At 39.7% G+C, this 25,499-nt stretch overlaps 1 protein-coding gene across 3 annotated transcripts in view; it reads right to left on the bottom strand.

Annotated features, from left to right (window-relative positions):
• ZWILCH (zwilch kinetochore protein) overlaps positions 1-25,499 on the bottom strand; it is a 45,636-nt gene that overhangs the window by 4,475 nt on the left and 15,662 nt on the right. For all 3 annotated transcript variants that reach the window (XM_064361462.1, XM_012454519.2, XM_064361463.1), the window contains exons 9-17: positions 24,385-24,478; positions 23,853-23,902; positions 21,905-22,010; positions 21,315-21,394; positions 16,163-16,319; positions 15,632-15,660; positions 12,360-12,496; positions 11,148-11,243; positions 8,950-9,062 (exon numbers count right to left, since the gene is read on the bottom strand). In XM_064361462.1, coding sequence (XP_064217532.1) covers positions 8,950-9,062; positions 11,148-11,243; positions 12,360-12,496; positions 15,632-15,660; positions 16,163-16,319; positions 21,315-21,394; positions 21,905-22,010; positions 23,853-23,902; positions 24,385-24,478 — 862 coding nt within the window. The remainder of the gene's footprint in view (positions 1-8,949; positions 9,063-11,147; positions 11,244-12,359; positions 12,497-15,631; positions 15,661-16,162; positions 16,320-21,314; positions 21,395-21,904; positions 22,011-23,852; positions 23,903-24,384; positions 24,479-25,499) is intronic.

Here is a 25,499-nt window from a genome sequence, read left to right as displayed (position 1 = left end):
ACCAAGTGATCATCCTGCCTTAGCCTCCCAAAGTGCTAGGATTACAAGCGTGAGCCACTGCACCTAGCTTAGGCAATAGAATTTTAAAAGCTCCACAGATGATTCCCACGTTTAGCCCAAACTGGGCTATCTGTGCTACCACCATTCCACATCTCATGGCTAAAATCTGGTTGTATCCTTCTAGATCTTTTTCTAAGTCCCGATCTTCATGTTTTTGCTACCATAAGCAATACTGTAACTAATAATCTTGTTCATAGGTCTGTTTGCACATGTCTGATTACATGTGTGTAATCAATTCCTACTGATGAAACGGCTAGGCCAAAGGAAAATACATATTTTTGTTGTTTGTTTTTTTTTTCTTTGAGGTGGAGTCTCGCTCTGCCACCCAGGCTGAAGTACAGCAGTGGCTGATCTTGGCTCATTGCAACCTCTGCCTCCCAGGTTCTAGCAATTCTCCAGCCTCAGCATTCCGAGTAGCTGGGATTACAGGCACCCACCACCATGTCCAGCTATTCTTTTACAATTTTGATGGGTACCACCTTCCACAGAAGCTGTACAACTTTACATTTCCACCAGAAATGTCTGAGAATGATTCCTGTTCTCCCATACCCATTACCAGCACTGACACCAAACTTTTTGATCTTGCTAACATGGAACAGGTATCTATATAAGATAAATTTGTACTTCTTCTATTATAGGTCAGGTTGAGCATGTTTTATTCTTTTACATTTTTTAGAGATGGAATCTCACTATGTTGCCAGGCTAGCCTTGAACTCTTGGGCTCAAGCAATCTTTCCCATCTCAGCCTCCCAAGTAGCTGGGAGTACAAGCGAGCACATCTTATTTTTAAAATGATACTGAGTTAATATTTTTCTTACTGAAATATATCCCCTTTTCTGAAAGTGGGCTGCAAATTTTTGTGAGACGGAGTCTCGCTCTGTCGTCCAGTGGCGTGATCTCAGCTCACTGCAACCTCTGCCTCCCAGGTTCAAGCAATTCTCCTGCTAATTTTTTGTATTTTTTCAGTAGAGATGGAATTTTGCCAGGCTGATCTTGAATTCCTGATCTCGTGATCCGCCCACCTCAGCCTCCCAAAGTGCTAGGATTACCGGCGTGAGCCACCGCACCCGGCCTGGGCTACAAATTTCTTTTCCTAGTTTGTCTATTTTGCCTCTGATATGTTTTGCCATGAGGAATTTTTTCTATTTTTACAGCCGATTCTTACATCATTTCCAGGTTTTATGTTACACATAGAAAAAACACAGCATAATTTTTATTTATTTTTATTGTGCTTTAGGTTCTGGGGTACATGTGGCGATCATGCAGGATTGTTGCATAGGTACATACATGGCAAGGTGATTTGCTGCTTTCCTCCCCTCATCACCTACATCTGGTATTTCTCCCCACCTTATCCTTCCCCACCCTCCCCACCCCCCGCTGTCCCTCCCCTAGTCCCCCCCAACTGACCGCAGTGTGTGATGCTCCTCTCCCTGTGTCCACGTGTTCTAATTGTTCAACATCCACCTATGAGTGATACCATGTGGTGGTTGATTTTCTGTTCTTGTGTCAGTTTGCTGAGAATGATGGTTTCCAGATTCATCCATGTTCTATGAAGGACACGAACTCATCGTTTTTTATGGCTGTGGAGTATTCCATGGTGTATATGTGCCACATTTTCTTTATCCAGTCTATTGTTGATGGACATTTGGGTTGGTTCCAGGTCTCTGCTATTGTAAACAGTGCCACTGCGAACATACGTGTGCATGTGTCTTTATAATAGAGCGATCTATAATTCTTTGGGTATATACCCAGTGATGGGATTGCTAGGTCAAATGGTATTTCTATTTCTTGGTCCTTGAGGAATCACCACACTGTCTTCCACAATGGTTGCACTAATTTGCACTCCCACCAACAGTGTAAGAGTGTTCCTATTTCTCCACATCCTCTCCAGCATCTGTTGTCTCCAGATTTTTTAATGATCACCATTCTAACTGGTGTGAGATGGTATCTCAATGTGGTTTTGATTTGCATTTCTCTAATGACCAGTGATGATGAACATTTTTTCATGTTTGTTGACCTCATAGAGTGTAAAGTGTTCATATCCTTTGTCCACTTTTGAAAAGGGTTGTTAGTTTTTTTCTTGTAAATCTGTTTTAGTTCTTTGTAGATTCTGGATATTAACCCTTTGTCAGATGGGTAGATTACAAAAATTTTTGCCCATTCTTTTGGTTGCCAGTTCACTCTAATGATTGCTTCCTTTGCCGTACAGAAGCTCTGGAGTTTAATTAGATCCCATTTGTCTACTGGCTTTTGTTGCCATTGCTTTTGGTGTTTTAGCCATGAAGTCCTTGCCTATGCCTATGTCCTGAATGGTTTTGCCTAGGTTTTCTTCTAGGGTTTTTATGGTGTTAGGTCTTATGTTTAGATCTTTAATCCATCTGGAGTTAATTTTAGTGTAAGGTGTCAGGAAGGGGTCCAGTTTCTGCTTTCTGCACATGGCTAACCAGTTTTCCCAACACCATTTATTAAACAAGGAATCCTTTCCCCAATGCTTGTTTTTCTCAGGTTTGTCAAAGATCAGATGGTTATAGATGTGTGGCATTGCCTCTGAGGCCTCTGTTCTGTTCCATTGGTCTATGTCTCTGTTTTGATACCAGTACCATGCTGTTTTGATTACTTTGGCCTTGTAGTATAGTTTGAACTCAGGCAGCATGATGCCTCCAGCTTTGTTCTTTTTGCTTAGGATTGTTTTGGCTATGCGGGTTCTCTTGGTTCCATATGAAGTTTGAAGTGGTCATTGGAAGCTTGATGGGAATAGCATTGAATCTATAAATTACTTTGGGCAATATGGCCATTTTCATGATGTTGATTCTTCCCAACCATGAGCATGGAATGTTTTCCCATCTGTCTGTGTCCTCTCTTATTTCATTGAGCAGTGGTTTGTAGTTCTTGAAGAGGTCCTTTACATCCTTTGTTAGTTGTATTCTTAGGTATTTTACTCTCTTTGTAGCAATTGTGAATAAGAGTTCACTTTTGATTTGGTTCTGTCTGTTACTGGTGTATAGGAATGCTTGTGATTTTCGCACATTGATTTTGTATCCTGAGACTTTGCTGAAGTTGCTTATCAGTTTCAGGGGATTTTGGGCTGAGACGATGGGGTCTTCTAAATATACAATCATGTCATCTGCAAATAGAGATAATTTGGCTTCCTCTTTTCCTAATTGAATACCCTTTTTTTATTTTTCTTGTCTGATCACTCTGGCTAGAACTTCCAATACTATATTGAATAGGAGTGGTGAGAGACGGCATCCTTGTCTTGTGCCAGATTTCAAAGAGAATGCTTCCAGTTTTTGCCCATTCAGTATGATATTGGCTGTGGGTTTGCCATAAATAGCTTTTATTATTTTGTGATATGTTCTGTCAATACCTAGTTTATTGAGGGTTTTTAGCATAAAGGGCTGTTGAATTTTGTTGAAAGCCTTCTCTGCATCTATTGAAACAATCATGTGGTTTTTGTCTTTGGTTCTGTTTATGTAATGGATTATGTTTATAGACTTGCGTATGTTGAACCAGCATTGCATCCCTGAGATGAAGCCTACTTGATTGTGATGAATAAGCTTCTTGATGTGCTGTTGCATTCTGTTTGCCAGTATTTTATTGAAGATTTTTGCGCTGATGTTCATCATGGATATTGGCCTGAAGTTTTCTTTTTTAGTTGTGTCTCTGCCCGGTTTTGGTGTTAGGACGATGTTGGTCTCATAAAATGAGTTGGGGAGGATTCCCCCTTTTTGTAGTATTTGGAATAGTTTCAGAAGGAATAATGCCAGCTCCTCATTGTATGTCTAGTAGAATTCAGCTGTGAACCTGTCTGGACCTGGGCCTTTTTTAGTTGGTAGGCTATTGATTGCTGCCTCAACTTCAGCCCTTGTTACTGATCTACTCAGGGTCTCAACTTCTTGAGTAGTGTCCAGGGAGAGTGCAAGTGTCCAGGAATTTATCCATTTCTTCCAGATTTAATGGTTTGTGTGCATAGTTGTTTTAGTAATCTCTGATGGTAGTTTGTATTTCTGTGGAATCGGTGGTGATTTCCCCTTTGTAGTTTTTTATTGCATCTATTTGATTCTTCTCTCTTTTCTTTTTTATTAGTCTGGCTAGCAGTCTATTTTGTTGATCTTTTCAAAAAACCAACTGGATTTGTTGATTTTTTTTTTTAAGGGTTTTTTTTATATCTCTATCTCCTTCAGTTCTGCTCTGATCTTACTTATTTCTTGTCTTCTGCTAGCTTTTGAGTTTTTTTGGTCCCTGCTCCTCTAACTCTTTCCATTTTAATGTTAGGGTGTTGATTTTAGATCTTTCCTTGCTCCTCATGTGGGCATTTATTGCTATGAATTTCCCTCTAGACACTGCTTTAAATGTGTCCCAGAGATTCTGGTACGTTGTGTCTTCGTTCTCACTTTATTTGAAGAGAGAACATCTTTATTTCTGTCTTCATTTCATTGTTTATCCAGTCAATATTCAGGAGCCAGTTGTTCATTTTCCATGAAGTTGTGCGGTTTTGAGTTTGTTTCTTAATCCTGAGTTCTAATTTGATTGCACTGTGGTCTGAGAGACTGTTATGATTTCTGTTCTTCTGCATTTGCTGAGGAGTGATTTACTTCCAATTATATGGTCGATTTTAGAGTAAATGCGACGTGGTGCTGTGAAGAATGTATATTCTGTGGATTTGGGTTTGAGAGTTCTGTAAATGTCTATTAATCCAGATCTGCATTCAAGTCCTGGATTTCCTTGTTGATTTTCTGTCTAGTAGATCTGCCCAATATTGACAGTGGAGCGTTAGTCTACCAATATTATTATGAGGGAGTCTAAGTCTCTTTGTAGGTTGTTAAGGACTTGCTTTATGTATCTGGGTGCTCCTGTATTGGGTACATATGTATTTAGGATAGTTAGTTCTTCTTGTTGTATTGATCTTTTTACCATTATGTAATGCCCTTCTTTGTCTCTTTTGATCTTTGTTGGTTTGAAGTCCATTTTATCAGAGACTAGGATTGCCACCCCTGCTTTTTTTGTGCTCTCCATTTGCTTGGTAAATCTTCTTCCATCCCTTTGTTTTGAGTCTATGTGTGTCTGTGCCTGTGAGATGGGTCCCCTGCATACAGCACACTGATGGTTCTTGGCTTTTTATCCAATTTGCCAGTCTGTGTCTTTTGATTGGGGCATTTAGTCCGTTTACATTTAATGTTAATATTGTTATGTGTGTTCCTTTCTGCATTCAGTGCTTCCCTTAGGAGCTCTTGTAGGGCAGGTCTGGTAGTGACAAAATCTCTCAGCAATTGCTTGTCCGTAAAGGATTTTTTCTTCATCACTTATGAAGCTTAGTTTGACTAGATATGAAATTCTGGGTTGAAAGTTCTTTTCTTTAAGGATGTTGAATATTGGCCCCCACTGTCTTCTGGCTTGTAGGGTTTCTGCCAAGAGATCTGCTGTGAGTATGATGTGCTTCCCTTTGTGAGTGACCCAACCTTTCTCTCTGGCTGCTCTTAGCATTTTTTCCTTTATTTCAACCCTGCTGAATCTGAGGATTATGTGCCCTTGGGGTTGCTTTTCTAGAGAGGAGTATCGTTGTGGTGTTCTCTGTATTTCCTGTATTTGAATGTTGGCCTGCCTTGCAAGGTTGGGGAAGTTCTCTTGAATAATATCCTGAAGAGTGTTTTCCAACTTGGATTCATTCTCCCCATGATCTTCTGGTATACCAACCAAGCGTAGATTAGGTCTTTTCACATAATCCCATATTTCTTGAAGGCTTTGTTCATTTCTTTTCACTCTTTGTTCTCTTTTCTTGCCTTCTCATTTTGTTTCATTGAGTTGATCTTCAATCTCTGATATCCTTCTGCTTGATCTATTTAGCTACTGAAACTTGTGTATGCTTCACTAAGTTCTCGTGCTGTTTTTCAGCTCCATCAAGTTGTTTGTTATTCTCTAAGCTGATTATTCTAGTTAGCATTTCGTCTAACCTTTTTTCAAGGTTTTTAGTTTCTTTGCATTGGGTTAGAACATGTTCCTTTAACTCAGAGAAGTTTGTTATTATCTACCTTCTGAAGCCTGCTTCTGTCGGTTTGTCAAATTTGTTCTCCATCCAGCTTTGTTCCCTTGCTGGTGAGGAGTTGTGATGTCGTGGTGGGAGAGAGATGTTCTGGTTTTTGATGGTTTCATTCTTGTGCTGGTTTTTTTCCACGTCACTGGATTTATATAGTTTTGATTAGCTGCTTGTGGAGGTGGCCTTTCCTTTGTCTGCCTGCATAGGCACTGCTGGGCTGCCACAGGTTCAGTGGAGCTGCTGCGTCTTTTATGTACTCAGGAAAGTTAAGCCAACTTTTGCAATGGTGGCTGCCCCTTCCTCCACTGAGCTGGATTGTTCCTGGTCACTCTCTAGGTGCGAAACTCTGGTGTGAGAGTGTTTTTCAGTCTGCTGGGCTTTGTCGAGGGGGCAGGGGGCTCATCCTGCCATATGGGCTGTTTCCCTGTTTTCAGTTCCCCTTCCCTCTGCCGGGAGAGTAGATCCATCCAGTTGGCTTTCTGGCTTTCACATCAGCCAGTGCTTCTGCCTAGATTTATGCTGACAGCCCTAGAGCCAGCCGAAGTTGCTGTTCTGCGCTGTTCAGGCAGCTCACTGAGGCTTTTCAGCCCGGAGAAGATCCCCTGTTCTGTGGGTTGTAGAGGGCTTGGGTGGAGCGCTATATCCGAACCGAAGTCCCAGAGGGGAAGATCCCCTGGTCCTCCAGTCGGTTGCATGCACCTCCTGGGTGGGGCAGTGCCCCGCCTTGCCTCAACTTGCCCTATTTGGTTTATACCCACTGTTCAACCAGACCCACAAAACCTGGTACCTCGTTTGGAATTATGGAGACCACTTGGTTTCTGTGTCTCTCTCACTGGGAGCTGCTTTCCGGAGCTGTCTCTCATTTGGCCATCTTGGGATCTTCCAACATAGCATAATTTTAACTGATGGCTCTCAGAAAAATTCAGTTTGGTTATGACTTTTAGAGTTCAACTATATGAACAGAGCCTCTATCTATCTGACAGAAATTTCCATTACACCTAAATCAAAAAATACTTGGGGGGCAGGAGAGCAAACATTTTCTGGAAATATTTTTTGCAAGTTATCAATCAGTAAAATAAAACTATTTGTGTTCCCAGAAGAACAGGCCTTTGAAATCTAATAGATTCTATCTGAAAACTATCAGATTTGTTTTCAAATAATCCTTACATATTGAAATGGAGGCATTTAAGACCTATATGAACAAGAGACAACAGCACCATATAACCCATGTGCATGAAGATATGAGTTTAAAAGGTACTTCCTTAAGGAGGAGTACTTGATAGGCTAATTACACAAAGGGCTTACATTCTTTGCCTAATATGGACCATCTGTGACAGAATACTAGCAATCTCAACCCTTATTTCAACCATGGAGAAGACACTATGATAAAATATCATCGTTTTAACCAGTGCACAAAAGTGTTAAGTATGAATCAGCATTTCCATCTTACAACCTATTTTTACTTCTATGTCCATATTGTTTGAATTCTGTTAGTAAAAGTTTCTCTATACAAGATAAGGAGAAAAAGCATTCTTTTGTGATTATTATACACAAAAATTTTCTGGGTAATACAGTTGCATAAAACTCATGGTTTTGTGTGTGTGTGTGTGTGTATGTGTCGAGTATTACAGTTGCATAAAAATCATGACGTGCGTGTGTGTAGTGTTTTTAAGACAGGGTTTCACTCTGTTGCCCAGGCTAGACTGCAGTAGTGCAACTGGCTCACTGCAACCTCCACTTCGTGGGTTCAAGTGATTCTCCAGTCTCAGCCTCCTGAGTAGCTGGGACTACAGAAGTAAGCCACCAACACCCAGGTAACTTTTGTATTTGGTAGAGATTGGGTTTCTTCATGTTGCCCAGGTTGGTCTCTAATTCCTAAGCTCAAAGCAATCCACCCACCTCAGCCTCCCAAAGTGCTGGATTACAGGCTTGAACCACCGGCCAGGTAGTTTTCTTTTCTTTTCTTTTTTTTTTTTTTTTTTTTTTTTTTTTTTTTTTTTAGATGGAGTTTTGGTCTTTCACCAGGCTGGAATGTAGTGACACAATTTCGGCTCACTGCAACCTCCGCCTCCCAGGTTTAAGTGGTTCTCCTGCCTCAGCCTCCCCAGTAGCTGGGATTACAGGCATGTGCCACCATGCCTGGCTAATTTTGTATTTTTAGTAGAGATGGGGTTTCCCCATGTTGGTCAGGCTGGTCATGAACTCCCGACCTCAGGTGATCTGCCTGCCTTGGCCTCCCACAAGTGCTGGGATTACAGGCGTGAACCACCACGCCTGGCCAACTTTTTGTACTTTCAGTACAGAGTTTCACCATGTTGGCCAGGATGGTCTCGAACTCTTGACCATGTGATCTGCCCACCTCGGCCTCTCAAAGTGCTGGGATCACAGGCATGAGCCACCGTGCCCGGCCGGCAGTTTTCTTTTTTAAAGAATAAATGTTTTACGCTTAGAGTTCAGGAAAATTATTTAAAACTGGGCATAAGAGCTATAATAACAATCCATTCCAGTAAGATTTAGTTTCTTGGAGGCAGAGTCTTGATCTGTCTTTCAGGTGAGTACAGTGGCACGATCTCAGCTCACTGCAACCTCCACCTCCTGGGTTCAAGAGATTCTTGTGCCTTAGCCACCAGAGTAGTTGGGACTACAGGCACACGCAACCATGCCTGGCTCATTTTTTGTATTTTTAGTAGAGATGAGGGTTTCACCATGCTGGCCAGGCCAGTCTAACTCCTGAGCTCAATCTGCCTGCCCTAGCCTCCCAAAGTGCTGGGATTACAGCAGGAGTCACTGCACCCAGCCTGACTTAGTTTTTCTATTGGAATTATTTATCTGAACAGATTATAAACCATCTTTACCAGGTTTGTGAAAATTGAGATGGTCTACAGGTGAGCTGTCACTCAGTTGCCAAACTGTCTTAATCTTCTTTTGACTACTATATATTTCCACTCTCCATTTCTGTGGCTTCTCACTAAGGAAAGAATAAAACAACAAAAGAAAAATTTTCAAAAATTGCCATTTACTTCCTTCCCTCTAAAGCCATTTAGTGAAGTCCTCATGTGAAAAGCACTGAAGACAAAGAGGTAAACAGGTAACAATTCAAACAAGAATAAAAATAACCATTTGAAAAAAAATGCTATAACAGAGAAATACTAGGTGTGTTAGGGGAAAACAGAAGACAGGAATGTAACTCGGACTGGGGACTGTAGAGTCGGAAAGAATCCTCAGAGGCTGTGACGTTTGAGGTGAGTATGAAATAACATGGAGTTAGGCAGGTAAGGTCCAGGATGAAGGAACAAAGTGTGAGTAGACACCAAGGGTTAAGAGTGGAATGTCTGAAGAAATGCAGTAACACAGCATCCCCGTGATAGGAGCCATTTAAACAGGAGGAAGTCCTGATGGGATTTGAATTTTAGGAAGATCATTTTGGCAATGACATAGAAAAGAAAGATAACAGAGGCAGAGCGCATTTAGGAAAAAGGATTTTACCACAGTCCAAGTATGAAATGATGCAGATGTGAAAAAAAGTAATGATGATGTGAAGATGTAGAGATGGGGACAAATTCTAGAGCTACCAAGGTCTAGACTCACTTTTTTTTTTTTTTTTTTTTTTTTTTTTTTTTGAGACAAGGTCTTGCTCTGTCATCCAGGCTGGAGTGCAGCAGCATGATCACAGCTCACTATAGCCTCGCTGCCTCCCAGGCTCAGGCAATCCTCCCACCTCAGCCTCCCTAGTAAGTGGAACTACAGGCACATGCCACCATGCCTGGCTAATTTTCATATTTTTTGTAGAGACAGGGTTTCACCATGCTGCCAGGCTGTAAGTAACCATTTAAAGGAGTGAGGGAATGAGTGGAGGATAAGCACTAGGTTTTTGTTTTGGGCATTAGGTAGAGATTAATAATGGCCATTTGAGGAACTATGGGAGGGAGGAGGAAAAAGCATTGAGAAAAGGATGAGGTGTTTGGCTTTAGAGTTTGAACTGCTACTTCAAAAAGCTGGGGATTTGCAGCTAATAAGCATTTAGAAAGATGGGTCTGAAGCTCAGAGAAACTGGAGATGTGAGTTATGAAGTATCATTAACCTAGACAAGCTGAAGCCTTGAGTATAAATGCAATCGCCAATGGAAGATAGGAAGTAAGAAGAAAAGGCAGAGGGTAGAGTTCTGGTGAAAAGCGACAGAGGAAGAGGAACTTGAAAAGAGAACTAAGCCTTTCAGGTGGGCCAGAGAGGTAGAATTCAAATTAAGACAGATGCTATGGCACAGAAACTAAGGAGACAAGTTCAAGAAAGCAACAGTGCTAAATTCCAAACAAACAGGCTTATAAGTGCTTACTGAGGCAGAAAGAATTTGTGGGCCAACTAATTACACAAGCAGCTAGAAAACATTATCTTACTGAAAAGCATCCATTGGATTTGACAATTAGGAGGCCATTGGTAACCTTTGCCAGAGCAATTTGAGGGGGAGTGTGGGAGTTTGGCTAGAGTGGCTGTAATATGAGAGAAATTTCAAGAATATCATATGCTGAGAGAAGAGTCAGGGAGACCCGCATTGGAGGTGATCTCAGTGTCCATGTGGATGACCATCTATCATCTCAGCCTCACAGTCCCCTACTTCCTCTAATCCTAAACCCTTCTCTCACTCCCAGTCATACCCTAGACCCTGTTATCACTATCCTGGTCATTTTTCTCCTACGAGTAACAAATACAGAAGAAAATGAAAGACTAGAGGCTCCACAGTCTAGACAGAGGTCTGAGAGAAGGAAGAGGGAGGACTCTCTCAGGCTATGGCCACAGATGATTAAGGTCTCAAAGGTAATGAAGGTCATGAGGTCCCTAATGAATATGAACACTGAAATTGCCTAGGATCATGGCTGGACTTAAGATAACTGAATTATTAAATTGCTTATTATTTTTTAATAAAGATAAGATCTCATTATGTTGCCCAGGCTGGTCTTGAACTTCTGAGCTCAAGTTATCCTCCCACCTCAGCTTCCCATAGTGCTAGGATGGAGACCCTCCATGTGAGCCACCATGCCTAGCCAAAATTGCTTACCTTTGATATAAGTTCTTTACAGCAGTTGGCCTGACTGGCAGCTGAAAAATGTGTTGCTCATCAAGAGGATTTTGTTTGTAATATTTTATGCAGATCCTAAAAAAACAAAATTGAACCTCTTTTGGAAAAAAGACATTTGAGATAATGGTTTTCTGGTAGTCTAAAGCTTGTAAGGGAAACATTTTATTGAGTACCACTAACTAAAACAGCAAATACTTTTAGAGCCACAAAAGTAAACAAAACAACCCCCCAAACTAAACTTAGGTTATGTTTTTTCTTTGAAAACAAATCTCATTCACTTTAAAAAAATTAACATAGATATATTTCTCATAAATATAATATATTTGAACCCAAAGACAGACTTCAGTGGGGAGAAGAGGAGGTTAGAGAAAAACAATACTATAAAAAGAGGAAGAGGAGAAACAAAAGCACAGCTTCCATGGTTTTCAGAGTCCAAGGAATTAGAGTTAACTCATTCATTCCACTGGTGTATAATGGGGGAAAAAAAGCCTTTGAGATTCTATAAACAATAATTTCAAACTTTCCCCTTTACAACTGAGGCAAATTCTAATTTTGGAAAATGTGATGGTACATTTCCTCCCAGAAACCCAGTCGTTCCACTGGACAGTTGACTTCCTAGTTTGAGGCCTCAAATGCTCATAAGATACCAGTAGTCCATGCCTGGGAATTATTCCAAATTACCTCTAGTCAAACTAATTGGAATCTCAAATTAGAGCAGTCCCTGCAATCACAGCAAAGCTATTGACAGAAGTCTAGTAATACTATTTGATTCCGTTATCATTTAGATGGGTCGCAAGGTTATTTTGACCCAAATTTACAGGGCTATAAAGAAGAGAAGGAACTAGTATTTACTAAGCACCTATTAAGTGTCAGGTATGTTACACACATTACATAATTTCATCCTTACCACAAATACATGAGGTTATTAGATCCTTTTTACAGATGAGAAAACAGGATCCAGTGATGGGAACTTCCTAAGGAAGTTAGGAAGTGGCACAGCCAATGTGAAATCTAATTCCTTTTGAATCCAAAGCCTTGCCTGCCTATAGTATTGACTTAGACTCATGCTACTGTAAAGACAGGATGAAGAAGTTCTACCCTAACTGGTAATAAAAACTGCACATATTTAGGCTGTAAATATTTCAGAAGAGAATACATTTCTATATAAGTAAAGAATACAGATGTACTTACTGTGTTAAAGAAAAGAGGAGTTCATGTTGAGATTTAATGAAAGGCATGCAACTGACTAATATTTCTAGAATATGGTGGAGTTTCTGGACACGATGAGCCTGTTCTTGTGTATCTACTGATGGAGCAATGAAGTATTCCTGGAATGAAAAAATATAAGCAAAATAGGGATTTAAAGCACTAGTACAACCTTTGTAAAGAATATAGGTATGCCTGCTACACCTAAATTTAGATCCTTGATAATAGAGATTTAAAAAAAATGGCAGCTAGATAGAATTTCCCACCTTTCAATACTATTCTTCAAACTAAATTATAGTCATGTACCATATAACTGTTTAAGTCAACAATAGATCTCGCATATTACAGTGGTCTTAGTTTTTATTTTTGAGACAAGAGTCTTGCTCTGCCACCCAGGCTGGAGTGCAGTGGTGTGATCTCAGTTCACTGCAACCTCCACCTCCCAGATTCAAGTGATCCTCCTGCCTTTGCCTCCTGAGTAGCTGAGGTTACAGGCGCCCGCCACCACACCCAGCTAATTTTTGTATTTTTAGTAGAGACGAGGATTCACTATGTTGGCCAGGCTGGTCTCAAACTCCTGACCTCAAGTGATCCGCCGGTCTTGGCCTCCCAAAGTGCTGGCATTACAGGCGTGAGCCATGTTTTTTAAACATTAAAAAAAAGTTAAAAATAGAGAAAATCTCCTAGAATAAGAACACAAAGAGAAAATATTTTTGCATAGCTGAACAATGTGTTTGTGTTTTAAGTGTTATTACAAAAAAAGTTTAGACAAATTTAAAAGTTTATAATGTAAAAAAGTTATAGTAAGTTATGGTTAATTTTTTGAAGAAACAAAATTTTTAATAAATTTGGTGTAGCCTAAGTGTACAGAATCTACAGTATTGTACAGTAATGTTCTATCCCTTCACATTCACTCACCATTCACTCACTGACTCACCCAGAGCAACTTACCATTCATGGTATCCACTTTTTATCTTTTATAAGGTATTTTTATGGTAACTCTTCTATGTTTAGATATGTTTAGATATACAAATACCATTATGTTAAAATTTCCTATAGCATTCAGTACAAAAATATGCTATACAGGTTTATAGCCTGGGACCAACAAGCTATACAACATAGCCTAGGTATACCGTCTAAGTTTAAGTATGCTACTCCCTGAAATTTGAGCAATGAGGAAATCACCTAATGATATATTTTAAAAAATAATGACACATTTCTCAGAATGTAGCCCCATCATTAAGTGAAGCATAACTCTATATACAGATTCAGTTGTCCCTTGGTATCCATGGGAGATTGGTACCAGGATCCCCCTTGTATACCAAAATCCATCGATGCTCAAGTCCCTTATATAAAATAGTATTGTATTTGCATATAACCCATGCACATCCTCCCGTATACTTTAAATAACCTCTAGATTACTTATAATGCCTAATACAATGTAAATGCTATGTAAATAGTTAAACTGTTTAGAGAATAATGACAAGAAAAAAATATTCAGAAAAAGTCTGTACATATTCAATAGAGACATAATCATCCCTTCTTTTTGAGACAGGGTCTTGCTCTGTCCCCAAGGCTGGAGTGCAGATAGACAAAAAAGTAGCCCACGATAACAGCTCACTGCCACTTCAATTTCCCTGGCTCAACTGATTCTCTTACCTCAGCCTCACAAATAGCTGGGACCACAGGCACAGACAGTCAGGCCTGGCTAATTTTTTTATTTTTGCAGAGATGGAGTCTCCCTATGTTGCTCAGGTTGATCTCACACTTTTAGGCTCAAGCGATCCTCCCAAAGTGCTGGGATTAAAGGCGTGACCCACTGTGCACCCAGCCTATTTTTTTTTTCAACATTTTCAATCTGCAGTTGGTTGAATCCATGAATGTAGAACCCACAGACATGGAGGACCGTGCGTGTGTGTGTGTAGCTTTTGCTAGAACATGTTTCCACTAAAAATATATACCCTTAATAAAATGTTTAAAAATTTGAATAGTAAAAATTAAACATCAGAAGAATCCAGTTGAGTCTATTTTGCACAAAAGATAACTAGTTTTTCTATCTTTTTTTTTTATTTTTGAGATGGAGTTTCGCTCTTGTTGCCCAGGCTGGAGTGCAATGGTGCAATCTCAGCTTACCACAACCTCTTGCCTCCCAGGTTCAAGCGATTCTCCTGCCTCAGCCTCCCAAGTAGCTGGGATTACAGGCATGCACCACCACACCTGGCTAATTTTGCATTTTTAGTAGAGACAGGGTTTCTCCATGTTGGTCAGGGTGGTCTCAAACTCCCAACCTCAGGTGATCCGCCCATCTCAGCCTGCCAAAGTGCTGGGATTACAGGCGTGAGACACCACGCCCGGCCTCTATCTTGTATTTTTATACGAGAGACATGATAAATTGATACTATAAATTCATTTTCAAAAGGATCTTCCAGTGAATGTCAAGGGTCAGTACAGATATTATTCAACCTTCTAAAGTTTCTGAATGGGTGAGGAAAATACAACAAAGTTCATAATGATGACCCTGAAACCTAGAAGTATCTTTTGAGCCAATATGTTAAAGATCATGTTATTTGGAAAATAAACTTTCAAGTATAATATAAACGGGCAAGGAGAATATAAAACAGGCCAGGCACTGTGGCTCATGCCTATAATCCCAGCACTTAGGGAGGCCAAGGTGTGCGGATCACAAGGTCAGGAGTTCAAGACCAGCCTGGCCAACATGGTGAAACCCATCTATGCTAAAGATACAAAAAATTAGCTGGGCGTGGTGGCACATGTTTGTAATCCCAGCTACTCCGGAGACTGAGGCAGGAGAGAATAGCTTGAACCCGGGAGGCAGAGGTTTACAGTGAGCAGAGATCACGTCATTGCACTTCAGTCTGGCGACAGGGCAAGATTCCATCACAAAAAAAAAAAAAAAAATACATATATAAAACAAACTTTATAGAATCTATGAATTCCCTAACTATTCTAGATAGATGAGATGTGTGGTAGTACACTGGCTTGAGAAGGATATAACTATAAATTTATACTATAAATTTATATAAATTTGAGTATCACAAATTTACACAGCACGAGAACTAACATTGATTGGGCTACTTTTTTGTCTCTTACTAGGCAGTAATAATTAAGGGCACTGAGTGTCTTATTTGTTTCCCAGGACCTGAGACAGTGGCTGGCATATTATTGGCAGTTAATAACTGCACACAGAATGACTGAATGAAAGAAAAACCAATTTGAGAACAAAAAAATAAACTCACCAAATGATTCAAAGATGCAAGTTCCTGACCTATTAAGAAAAAACACATACATTCAGAAAAACTTTAGGTATTTTCTATTACATGTTAAGAAATCTATATGAATTTTTTATAGTTCATACATGAATGAGATTGTCAAGCTAAACAGTTCCTCACAAAAGGCCAAGTTTTCTGGCATAAAATACCATAATACTTAACCTAAAATGATCACAGCTTCTCTCTCATAAAAACAACCAAGTGTAGGGTATTATAACAGCATCTCATAAGAGGATTAATTTACAATACTAACTTCCTAGAACCTCAAATGTTTGAACTAAAAACAAATAAGAACTATGGATATAATTAATATGGTATCTTTATCGGGGGGGAAACTAAGGCCAGAGAAGGGAAATGCTCATCTCATAGTAAACCAAGTACAAAGCCAGGAAGGACTACAGATGATGAGAGGCAAGCAGAAAGAGAAAATCTGAGAATATCTGTGACTGATAACTGTGATGTGTTTTTTTAATTTTTGGAGCCAGGAAAGAGACTTACCTATGAAAAAACTGATATAATCTTTCTTTAGTTTGTCCAAACCAATTTCCAAAAGCATTTGAACTGGAATAGTCCCACTGAGAGAAACTGTGTCCATGGTTCCATGATAAGACTGATGAATGAGCTTACTTAGTAAACTGTTACTCCCACTATGGAGCTAGAAATCAAGAAATTTTATAAAACCATGAACAAAGATATAAATAAACCCAACAAACAAAAAAGAGAAGCTAATTACAGTAGCTACAAGCTAAAAATTATAAGCTTGCATTCTTAGTCTCCTAACACTATAAATTGTTTGAACAAACCTCCCCAAATTATGAACATCAGTTTTTTGGGGTTTTCTTGTTTTCTTTTTGTTTTGAGATGGAGTCTTGCTCTGTCACCCAGGCTGGAGCGCAGTGGCACGATCTTGGCTCACTGCAACCTCCGCCTCCTGAGTTAAAGTGATTCTCCTGCCCCAGATGGTACTACAGGCATGCACCACTGCGCCTGGCTAATTTTTGTAATTTTAGTAGAGATGGGTTTTCACCATGTTGGCCAGGCTGCTCTTGAACTCCTGACCTTGTAATCTGCCTGCCTCAGCCTCTCAAGGTGCTGGGATTACAGGCGTGAGCCACCACACCCGGCAGGAACATCAGTTTTTAAAATGCCATTCCTGGGATGGGCACAGTGGCTCGCACCTGTAATCCCAGCACTTTGGGAGGCTCAGGAGGGTAGATCACCTGAGATCAGGAGTTTGAGAACAGCCTGGCCAACATAGTGAAGCCCCATCTCTACTAAAAATACAAAATTAACTGGGCATGGTACTGAGCACCTGTAGTCCCAGCTTGGGAGGCTGAGCAGGAGAATCCCTTGAGCCTGGGAGGCAGAGGGTGCAGTGAGCCAAGACTGCACCACTGCACTCCAGCTTAGAGCAAGACTCTGAGTCATTAAAAAAAAAACGTAAAATATAAACTAAAATAATAAAATGCCATTCCTTTCTCATTTGTTTAAGTCCAAAGCAACTAAGAAGGGTTAAAACTTATCATCCCCAGATAAAATTCCACCAAAGAGAAGTCAGAGTTGTTCCTTTGAAAATTTACAACTAGGAATTCTCTTCTCCTAGCTGATTTCAGTGCTTTACAGCATCTTTTCCACAATTAAACATCTTCATCTTCACCAAAAATCTGTTGCTGCAGTAAAACAAACTCCCTCAATGGTCCATGCATGTGTCATAAAGAATTCCTCATTGGCTACAATATCCAACATAGGAACTTGGTAACTGTAAATTAAAAAGAGCTGTGAATTTACAATATGTATTCCAAATGTTAATTCATTTTAAATACATATAAAATATTTGTCATTTTCCCACTACTTTCTATTTCTCTAACTTTCATCATAGTTTTCTGCATGGTCTTTTTACAATATATACATAACTAGTTTCACTTTGTACTCATAGTACATGGTAAGATTATACTCGTAAACATCTCATAAACACAGAAACTCTCAAGAGAAAAATTCAATGGCTAAAACTAAAATGCCTAGAATCACTAGTGCCCAATTAAGCAGAGCTTGCATGCCTTTACTCTGCAAAGTATCTTTGTTCACACCTATAAAAGTTTGTAACTTCTATTATTATAAATTGGCAGTCATATTACCTAAAATAATTCCTATTAAACAATTTTTTGTTTTTAACTTTGTACTTAGCTTTCTTTTTTTTTTTTTTTGAAAGAAAGAAAAAGAATAAAGAGGAAGAAAAAGGAAGAGAAAGAGAGAGAGAGAATGGGAGTATTGCTTTCTTGCCCAGGCTAGAATGCAGTTTAGTAATGGGTATTGAAAACCTCTTCTATACCAATAATTATACTTGATGTAAACAGGAAGGAATAAGGGAAGAAAATAACAAACGAGCAGCCAACCAATATTTCATTTAAACCTATGAAATGCTATGCGATTACCGAGGAGTGATTTACTTCCAATTATGTAGTCACTTATGGAATAGGTGTGAGGTGGTAATGTATGTTTTATGTATTTGAAGTGGAGAGTTCTATAAATGTTTATTAAGTTTACTTGTTCCGGGTCTGAGTTCAAGTCCTGAATGTCCTTGTTAATTTTCTGTCTCGTTGATCTATAAAATCGTTAGCTCTTCTTGTTACATTGATCCTTTTGCCATTATGTAATGTCCTTCTTTGCCTCTTTTGCTCTTTGTTACTTTAAAGTCTACTTTATCAGAGGCAAGAATTGCATCTCCTGCTTTTTATTTGTTTATTTTTACTCTCTGATTGGTTGATAAATCTTCCTCCTTCTCTTTGAGTCTTTGTGTATTGTTGCATGTGAGATGGGTCTGGATGCAGCATAGCAATGGGTTTTGGCTTTTTATCCAATTAAAATATATATAACTTTAATACTAGCATTTGGTGCTAGCTGGCTGTTTTGCCCATTAGTTAGTGTAAATTTTTCGTTGTGTTAATGTTCTTTTCTTTTTGATATATTTTTGGAAAGGCTGATATTGGTTGTTCCTTTTTATGTATAGTGCTTCTTTCAGAAGCTCTTGTAAAGCAGGCCTGGTGGTGGTGAACTCTCTAAGTACTTGTTTGTTCGCAAAGGATTTAATTTTTCCTTCGATTATAAAGCTTAGTTTGGCTGGATAGGAAATTCTGGGTTGAAAGTTCTTTTCTTTAAGGATGTTAAATATTGGTCCCCACTCTTTTCTGGCTTGTTGGGTTTCTGCTGAGAGATCTGCTGTATGTCTGATAGGTTTCCCTTTATGGGTAACCTGACCTGTCTCTCTGGCTGCCCTTAGTATTTTCTCCTTCATTTCAACCCTAATAAATCTGGCAATTATGTGCCTTGGGGTTGGTCTTCTTGAAGAATATCTTTGTGGTGTTCTCTGTATTACCTGGAGTTGAATATTACCCTGCCTTGCTAGGTTGGGAAAGTTTTCCTGAATGATATCCTGAAGAGTATTTTCCAACTTGGATTCATTCTCTTCATCACATTCAGGTACACCTATCAAACGTAAATTAGGTCTTTTCACATAGTCCCATATTTCCTGGAGACTTTGCTCATTCCTTTTTATCCTTTTTTTCTCCAATCTTGTCTTCTCGTTTCATTTCACTGAGCTGGTCCTCGACTTCTGATATCCTTTCTTCTGCTTGATCACTTCGACTGTTTAAACTTGTGCATACTTCGCGAAGTTCTCGTGTTGTGTCTTTCAGCTCCATCAATTCACTTATATTCCTCTCTAAATTGTCCATTCTCGTTAACATTTCGTCAAACCTTTTTTCAAGGTTCTTAGTTTCTTTGCATTGGGTTAGAACAAGTTCTTCTAATTCACAGAAGTTTCTTATCACCCACGTTTTGAAGCCTGCTTCTGTTATTGGAACACACTCGTAATCTATTAAGCCTTGTTCCGTTACTGATGAGGAATTGCGATCCCCTGCAGAGGGAGAGGCATTCTGATTTTGAGTATTCTCTGCCTTTTTATGCTGATTTCTTCCCTTCATTATATATTTATCCGTCTGTTGTCTTTGTAATTACCGACTTTCTAACTAGGTCTCTGAGCAGACGTCCAACTTGTTGATTCCCAGTGCCGAAATCTGAGCAGTCCACTGCGCCGGCCAAAATAGCGGTGTTAAGATTGATGGTGCTTTTCTGCCCAGGAATCTCCGGACTCTGCACCAAAAACTGGCGCGCTAAGGCACCAGCAAAACCGGCGCACCGGCCACAAGAGTCGCCCTGGCGACACGTGGGGTTCCTCTGCTGGGAATCTCCTGGTCCGTGAGCAACAAATATTCGTCTGAAAGTGTGGCATCCTCTCGTTCTCTGTGTTTTCACAGGGAGCTAGGAGCCTGAGCTGCTAGTGATCAGCCATCTTGGATCTCTCTCCTTAGCTTTCTCTTGACTATAAACAGTTGCACAAATTCATTGAGGAAAATTCATAAAGTAGAGATATAATGCAGTTGGAAAAAATTTTTTTTTGAGATGGAGTCTTGCTCTGTTGCTTAGGCTGGAGTGAAATGGCGCAATCTCAGCTTACTGCAACCCCCGCCTCCCAGGTACCAGCAATTCTCCTGCCTCAGCCTACACAAGTAGCTCAGATTACAGGTGCTGGCCACCACGACCAGCTAATTTTCTGGACTTTTAGTAGAGGCAGGGTTTCACCATATTGGTCAGGCTGGTCTCGAACTCCTAACCTCAAGTCATCTGCCTGCCTCAGCCTCCCAAAGTGTTGGAATTACAGGCGTGAGCCACTGTGCCTGACTGGAAAAAGTCATTTGCAGCCCTTCCACCAGAGATGACTGCTCTTACGATTTTTTTTTTTTTTAAAGACGGGGTTTCACCATGTTGGTCATGGCTGGTCTTGAACTCCCGACCTTAGGTGATCCGCCCGCCTTGGCCTCCAAAGTGCTTGGATTACAAGCATGAACCACCACACACGGCTGCTCTTACGATTTTTAGCATATTTGTTTCCAGATTTTTCTCTCCAAAAGTTGCATTTGTATACAATTGTATATATTCCTTTTTATTGAATATTGTAAGCATTTCTCCACATTATGTGTCAGCATCATTTTTTCAGCAACTATTACACATGTCATATGTAGCTATATCATTATTTACTTAGCTGTTGCATTAGCAAGGGAAATTTAGGTCATTTAAAATTTGATGCCAATATAAATGAGACTGCAATGATTATTCTGATACATAAAGTCTTGATACATGTTTCTGAGTATGAGCTTAGGATACATTCTAAGAATTATTGGTTTAAAGGCCATGATACATTGTGAGGCTCTCCATACATTACCAAAATTGCTTTTTAGAGAATATCCCAACTTCCATTCTCATCAGTAGTACATGAGAATGCTCATTCACAGCAACACTTAACAATGACAATATCAGAGTTTACATTTACTGAGCACTTAACTATGAGCCAGGCACAAGGTGCATTACATGGATAACATTAGTCAATCCTGGAACATTATGAGGTAGATACTATTCTTACCTTTACAGATGAGAATGCTGGGGCACAGAAAAGTAAAGGAACCTGCCCAACTTTACACAACTAGAAAGTATCAGAGCTGGAATTCAGACTCAGGCAGTCATCTTCAGAGCCTGTATCTTTAACCATGATGATATACTACTGAGAAAATGATCTGACACACACTACTAAACCTACCCATGGCTGTATATCACCACGTTGTAGACTCTGGATGATCAATGTGAAACACTTCACCAAGTCTTGGTATGAAATCACACCTTGGGAAACAAGTCAGTGGAACATTATTTTCAGGGTATTTCTACAGATCAAATACATCATTAATCTTAAGGATACACAAATGAAGTAGAAGGCAAGAATCTGTACTTCATGGGTAGGGGAAAGAGAAAGAGAGAGGCAAAAAAAAAAAGATTTAATGCATTTCTAAAGAAATAAACTCAGATTGTGAAAAAAATATGCTTAGTAAAATATTAAAGAATATCTTTTCCTTTTTCTAATAATTTCCGTAAAGTATATGTTTTCGTTCATATAAGCAGAGCATGAAAATTACCTAAGTCTTATTCTTAAAAAGGCAGAGAAAAGGATAATTCTACAAATTACTTTGTCTTAGTACAATTCTTAAGCAAAATGTACCAATGTATTATCAGAAATGAAGTGGATAAAGTACAAACCAGACATCCACACAAGAATAGTGGCACACACTGTATTATCTCCAAAATACTTAAACCTAAGAAATAAAAGGAAAAATCTGAATCCTGATGGACACTTACTACTGCTCATTTTGCACCACAGCTGCTCAGCAAAATCAAGATCACTCCGCACTTCGAAAAGACGTTTGACTGAACAATCAACGGCAGCGGCGTCATGCTTCACTGTCTGAAAAAGAAGCAAGCTTCAGAGAATACTCAGTTTGTTTGGGTTTTTTTTAAGTGAAATAATTTAAGCTTTGAAATGCTGCTCTGAGAAATTATGGATTCATGAACACACACACAGACATGAATGCATTTTCTACAACTTCATTCCCTAATGAGATACAAATCAAGAGTGAAAAACAAAACCCTTAATATTGTTTTAAAACTATGGTGCCTAAAAGTGAGCATTCAGCTTTCCTTCCATGTAAAAAAAATAATTACCACCAGTTGCAGTGGCTCAAGCCTGTAATCCCAGCACTCTGGAAGGCAGAGGCGGGTGGATCGCCTGAGGTCAGGAGTTCAAGACCAGCCTGGCCAACATAGTGAAACCCTGTCTCTACTAAAAATACAAAAAAATTAGCTGGGCGTGGTGGCAGGTGCCTGTAATCCCAGCTACTCAGGAGGTTGAGGCAGGAGAATCACTTGAACCTGGGAGGCAGAGGTTGCAGTGAGCTGAGATCGCCCCACTGCACTCCAGCCTGGGCAAGAAGAGCGAGACTCCATCTCAAAAAAAAAAAAAAAAAGAACAAATTACCTTGGTCTCCATTTTCCTACTTTTCAGATGAGAATATATCTAGTTTAACAGCACCATCTTACATTATATTAATATATGATACTAGAACCATCTTATAGTAATATTAACATATTCATTTCTACTTCTCTGCAATTGAGCAATGAATAATACATATATTAACGTTCTCTTCAAAAATATTTATCAGTTCTGGCTAGGCACAGTGGCTATGCCTGTAATCCCAACACTAGGCCAAGGCAGGTAGATCACTTGAGTCCACGAGCTCAAGACCAGTCTGCACAATGAGACCCCATCTCTACAATAAATTTAAAAATCAGCCAGGCAGGGTGTTGCACAGCAGTAGTCCTAGCTACTCAGGAGGCTGAGGTGGGAGGATCACTTGAGCCCTGGAGGTCAAGGCAGCAAGGAGCTGTGATGGAGCCACTGCATTTCAGCCTGGGTGACAGAGCAAGACTGTTTAAAAAAAAAAAAAAAAAAAAGGCCAACAGGTACAGTGGCTCACACCTGTAATCCCAGCAATGGGAGGCTGAGGTGGGCAGATCATGAGGTCAGGAGTTCGAGACCATCCTGGCTAACACAGTGAAACCCCGTCTCTACTAAAAATACAAAAAATTAGCCAGGCATGGTGGCACACACCTGTAGTCCCAGCTACTCGGGAAGTTGAGGCAGGAGAATCACTTGAACTGGGAGGTGGAGGTTGCAGTGAGCCAAGATCACACCACTGCACTCCAGCCTGGGCGATAGAGTGAGACTCCGTCTCAAAAAAAAAAAAAAATTAAAATATTTATCCGTTCTTAAGGAAAACAATAACCAGTGCTGACATTAAAGATCAACAAAAACTCCCCCTAAATGCTGTCTTGATTACCAAATCAATTTGCGATGGTACAACATGAAAGATGTCAGCATAACTGAATTTTAAAAGCTATTTCTGGCCAGCGCGGTGGCTCGAGCCTGTAATCCCAGCACTTTGGGAGGCCAAGGTGGGGGGATCATGAGGTCAGAGTTTGAGACCAGCCTGGCCAACATGGTAAACCCCGTCTCTATTAAAGATACAAAAAATTAGACGGGTGTGATGGCACGTGCCTGGAATTCCAGCTACTCGGGAGGCTGAGGCAGGAGAATTGCTTGAACCCAGGAGGCAGGGGTTATATAGTTAGCCAAGATCTCACCATTGCATTCCAGCTTGGGGACAGGGCGAGACTCTGTCTCTAAATAAATGAATGAATGAATGCATGCTCTTTCTGTGTATCTTTCTAACCGATATTAATCACTTACCTCAGTGTCTTCTTTTGTAGCATCACCAAATCCATCCAGCTTATTTAAGTCTAGAAATTGGCAAAAGTGTATTAGCTCTTGATTTTTCTGCTTTCCAAATTATTTCCATCCTAATCCTATTTTCAAATGGTAAATGGGGTATAAGTGGAAATTTTAGAATATAAGTGGGGATTTTGGCAAATCACTGAACTCTTTGGAGGAGGTTATAATAGACACCCATCAGGTAGGGTGTGAGGATAAACCGAGGTAACTGAAAAGTCCCTGACACATGGCATCAGGCACATGGTAGGTATCCAAAGACTACTGCTTCATCTCTTGCTTCCTTCAGTGTCAAATATCAATTAGATCTTATTAATTCTTACAATGACTTAGATCTCTACTGTTAGCAATTCAGAACAAAAGCTGTCCCTCTGACTATAACAGATCTCATAGCTTTGAATATATACCAATCAAAAAGAATATCAAGCCTAAAGAGAAACATATATAAACATAGCAAGTATAAATTCTCAATTAATAAAAACAAGTAATACACCATTCAGAAATTCCTGCACAAGTTCAACAGCAGATTTTGCTTCCAGAGGCTCGAGCCATTCAGTTACACCAGTCCTCAAACCATCAGCCAAAACCTACGGGAGATTTAAAAACCCCAAAACCTTGTTAGCAGAAAACACTGTTTAATCAATAAGGATGTATGTTATCACAATATTAATTGCAGTAACATTTCTTGAGTGTTTATTACATGCCAGGTACTGCTGTGGTGCTTTATATATAGTACATGTTACTTAATGCTAATGAAAGTCTATAGTAGATATTACTATTATTCTCATCTCATTAAGGCTAAGAGAGGTTGAGTAACTTGCTCATGGTCACGCAATTAGTAACTGATAGTGCCAGGACATACACCCAGTGGTCTCTGATCCCAAAGATGGTGCTCTGAACAATGATGCTATGTGCATAGGTGCTACAGAGGACTTAAGACTGAAGATACTGGGTTTGCCCTGGAGATGCTTGTAACTTTGGTAAAGACAAACAGATAAGACAAATGAAATAATCTGGGGATGAATACATGTAAACAGTAAGTGGAAGTGTATATTAAAATAATATAAATATGTATGCATATACATACAATATCTCAGTGGACTTAAGAAGAAGCAGTCAAGTTAGGCCACAAGAGCCAGTGGAACAATGTGGAACTTCAGTTGCAACTCAAATGTGGGAGCCATAGGCTGGCAGGAAAATTCATTTATTTTAAGCATACAATTCAGTGGTTTTTAGTATGTTTACCAGGTTGTACAACCATCACCATAATTACTTTTAAAACATTTTCATCACCTCAAAGTGAAACCCTGGACCTATCAGCCCCTGGCAACCACTAATCTACTTTCTGTAGTTGTTTCCTTCTTATTGCCAAATAGCATTCCATTCCCATTGTGTGTGGATATGCCACATTTTGTTCATTCATCAGACATTGCAGTTGTTTCTACTTTTTGGCTATTATGAGTAATGCTTCCATGAACATTTACATACAAGTTTTTGTGTAGACATGTTTTTGCATCTCTTGGGTGGAGTTATATTTAACTTTTGAGGAACTGCCAAAGTATAACCGTTGTCCAGAGTTATTTTAACATTCTTGCCAGCAGTGCATGA

This window comes from Aotus nancymaae, unplaced genomic scaffold (genome assembly GCF_030222135.1).
Source record: "Aotus nancymaae isolate 86718 unplaced genomic scaffold, 86718_ANA_hifiasm-v0.15.2.pri h1tg000041l, whole genome shotgun sequence".
Classification (NCBI taxonomy): Eukaryota; Metazoa; Chordata; class Mammalia; order Primates; family Aotidae; genus Aotus; species Aotus nancymaae.
This window is presented reverse-complemented; position numbering and strand designations above follow the sequence as displayed.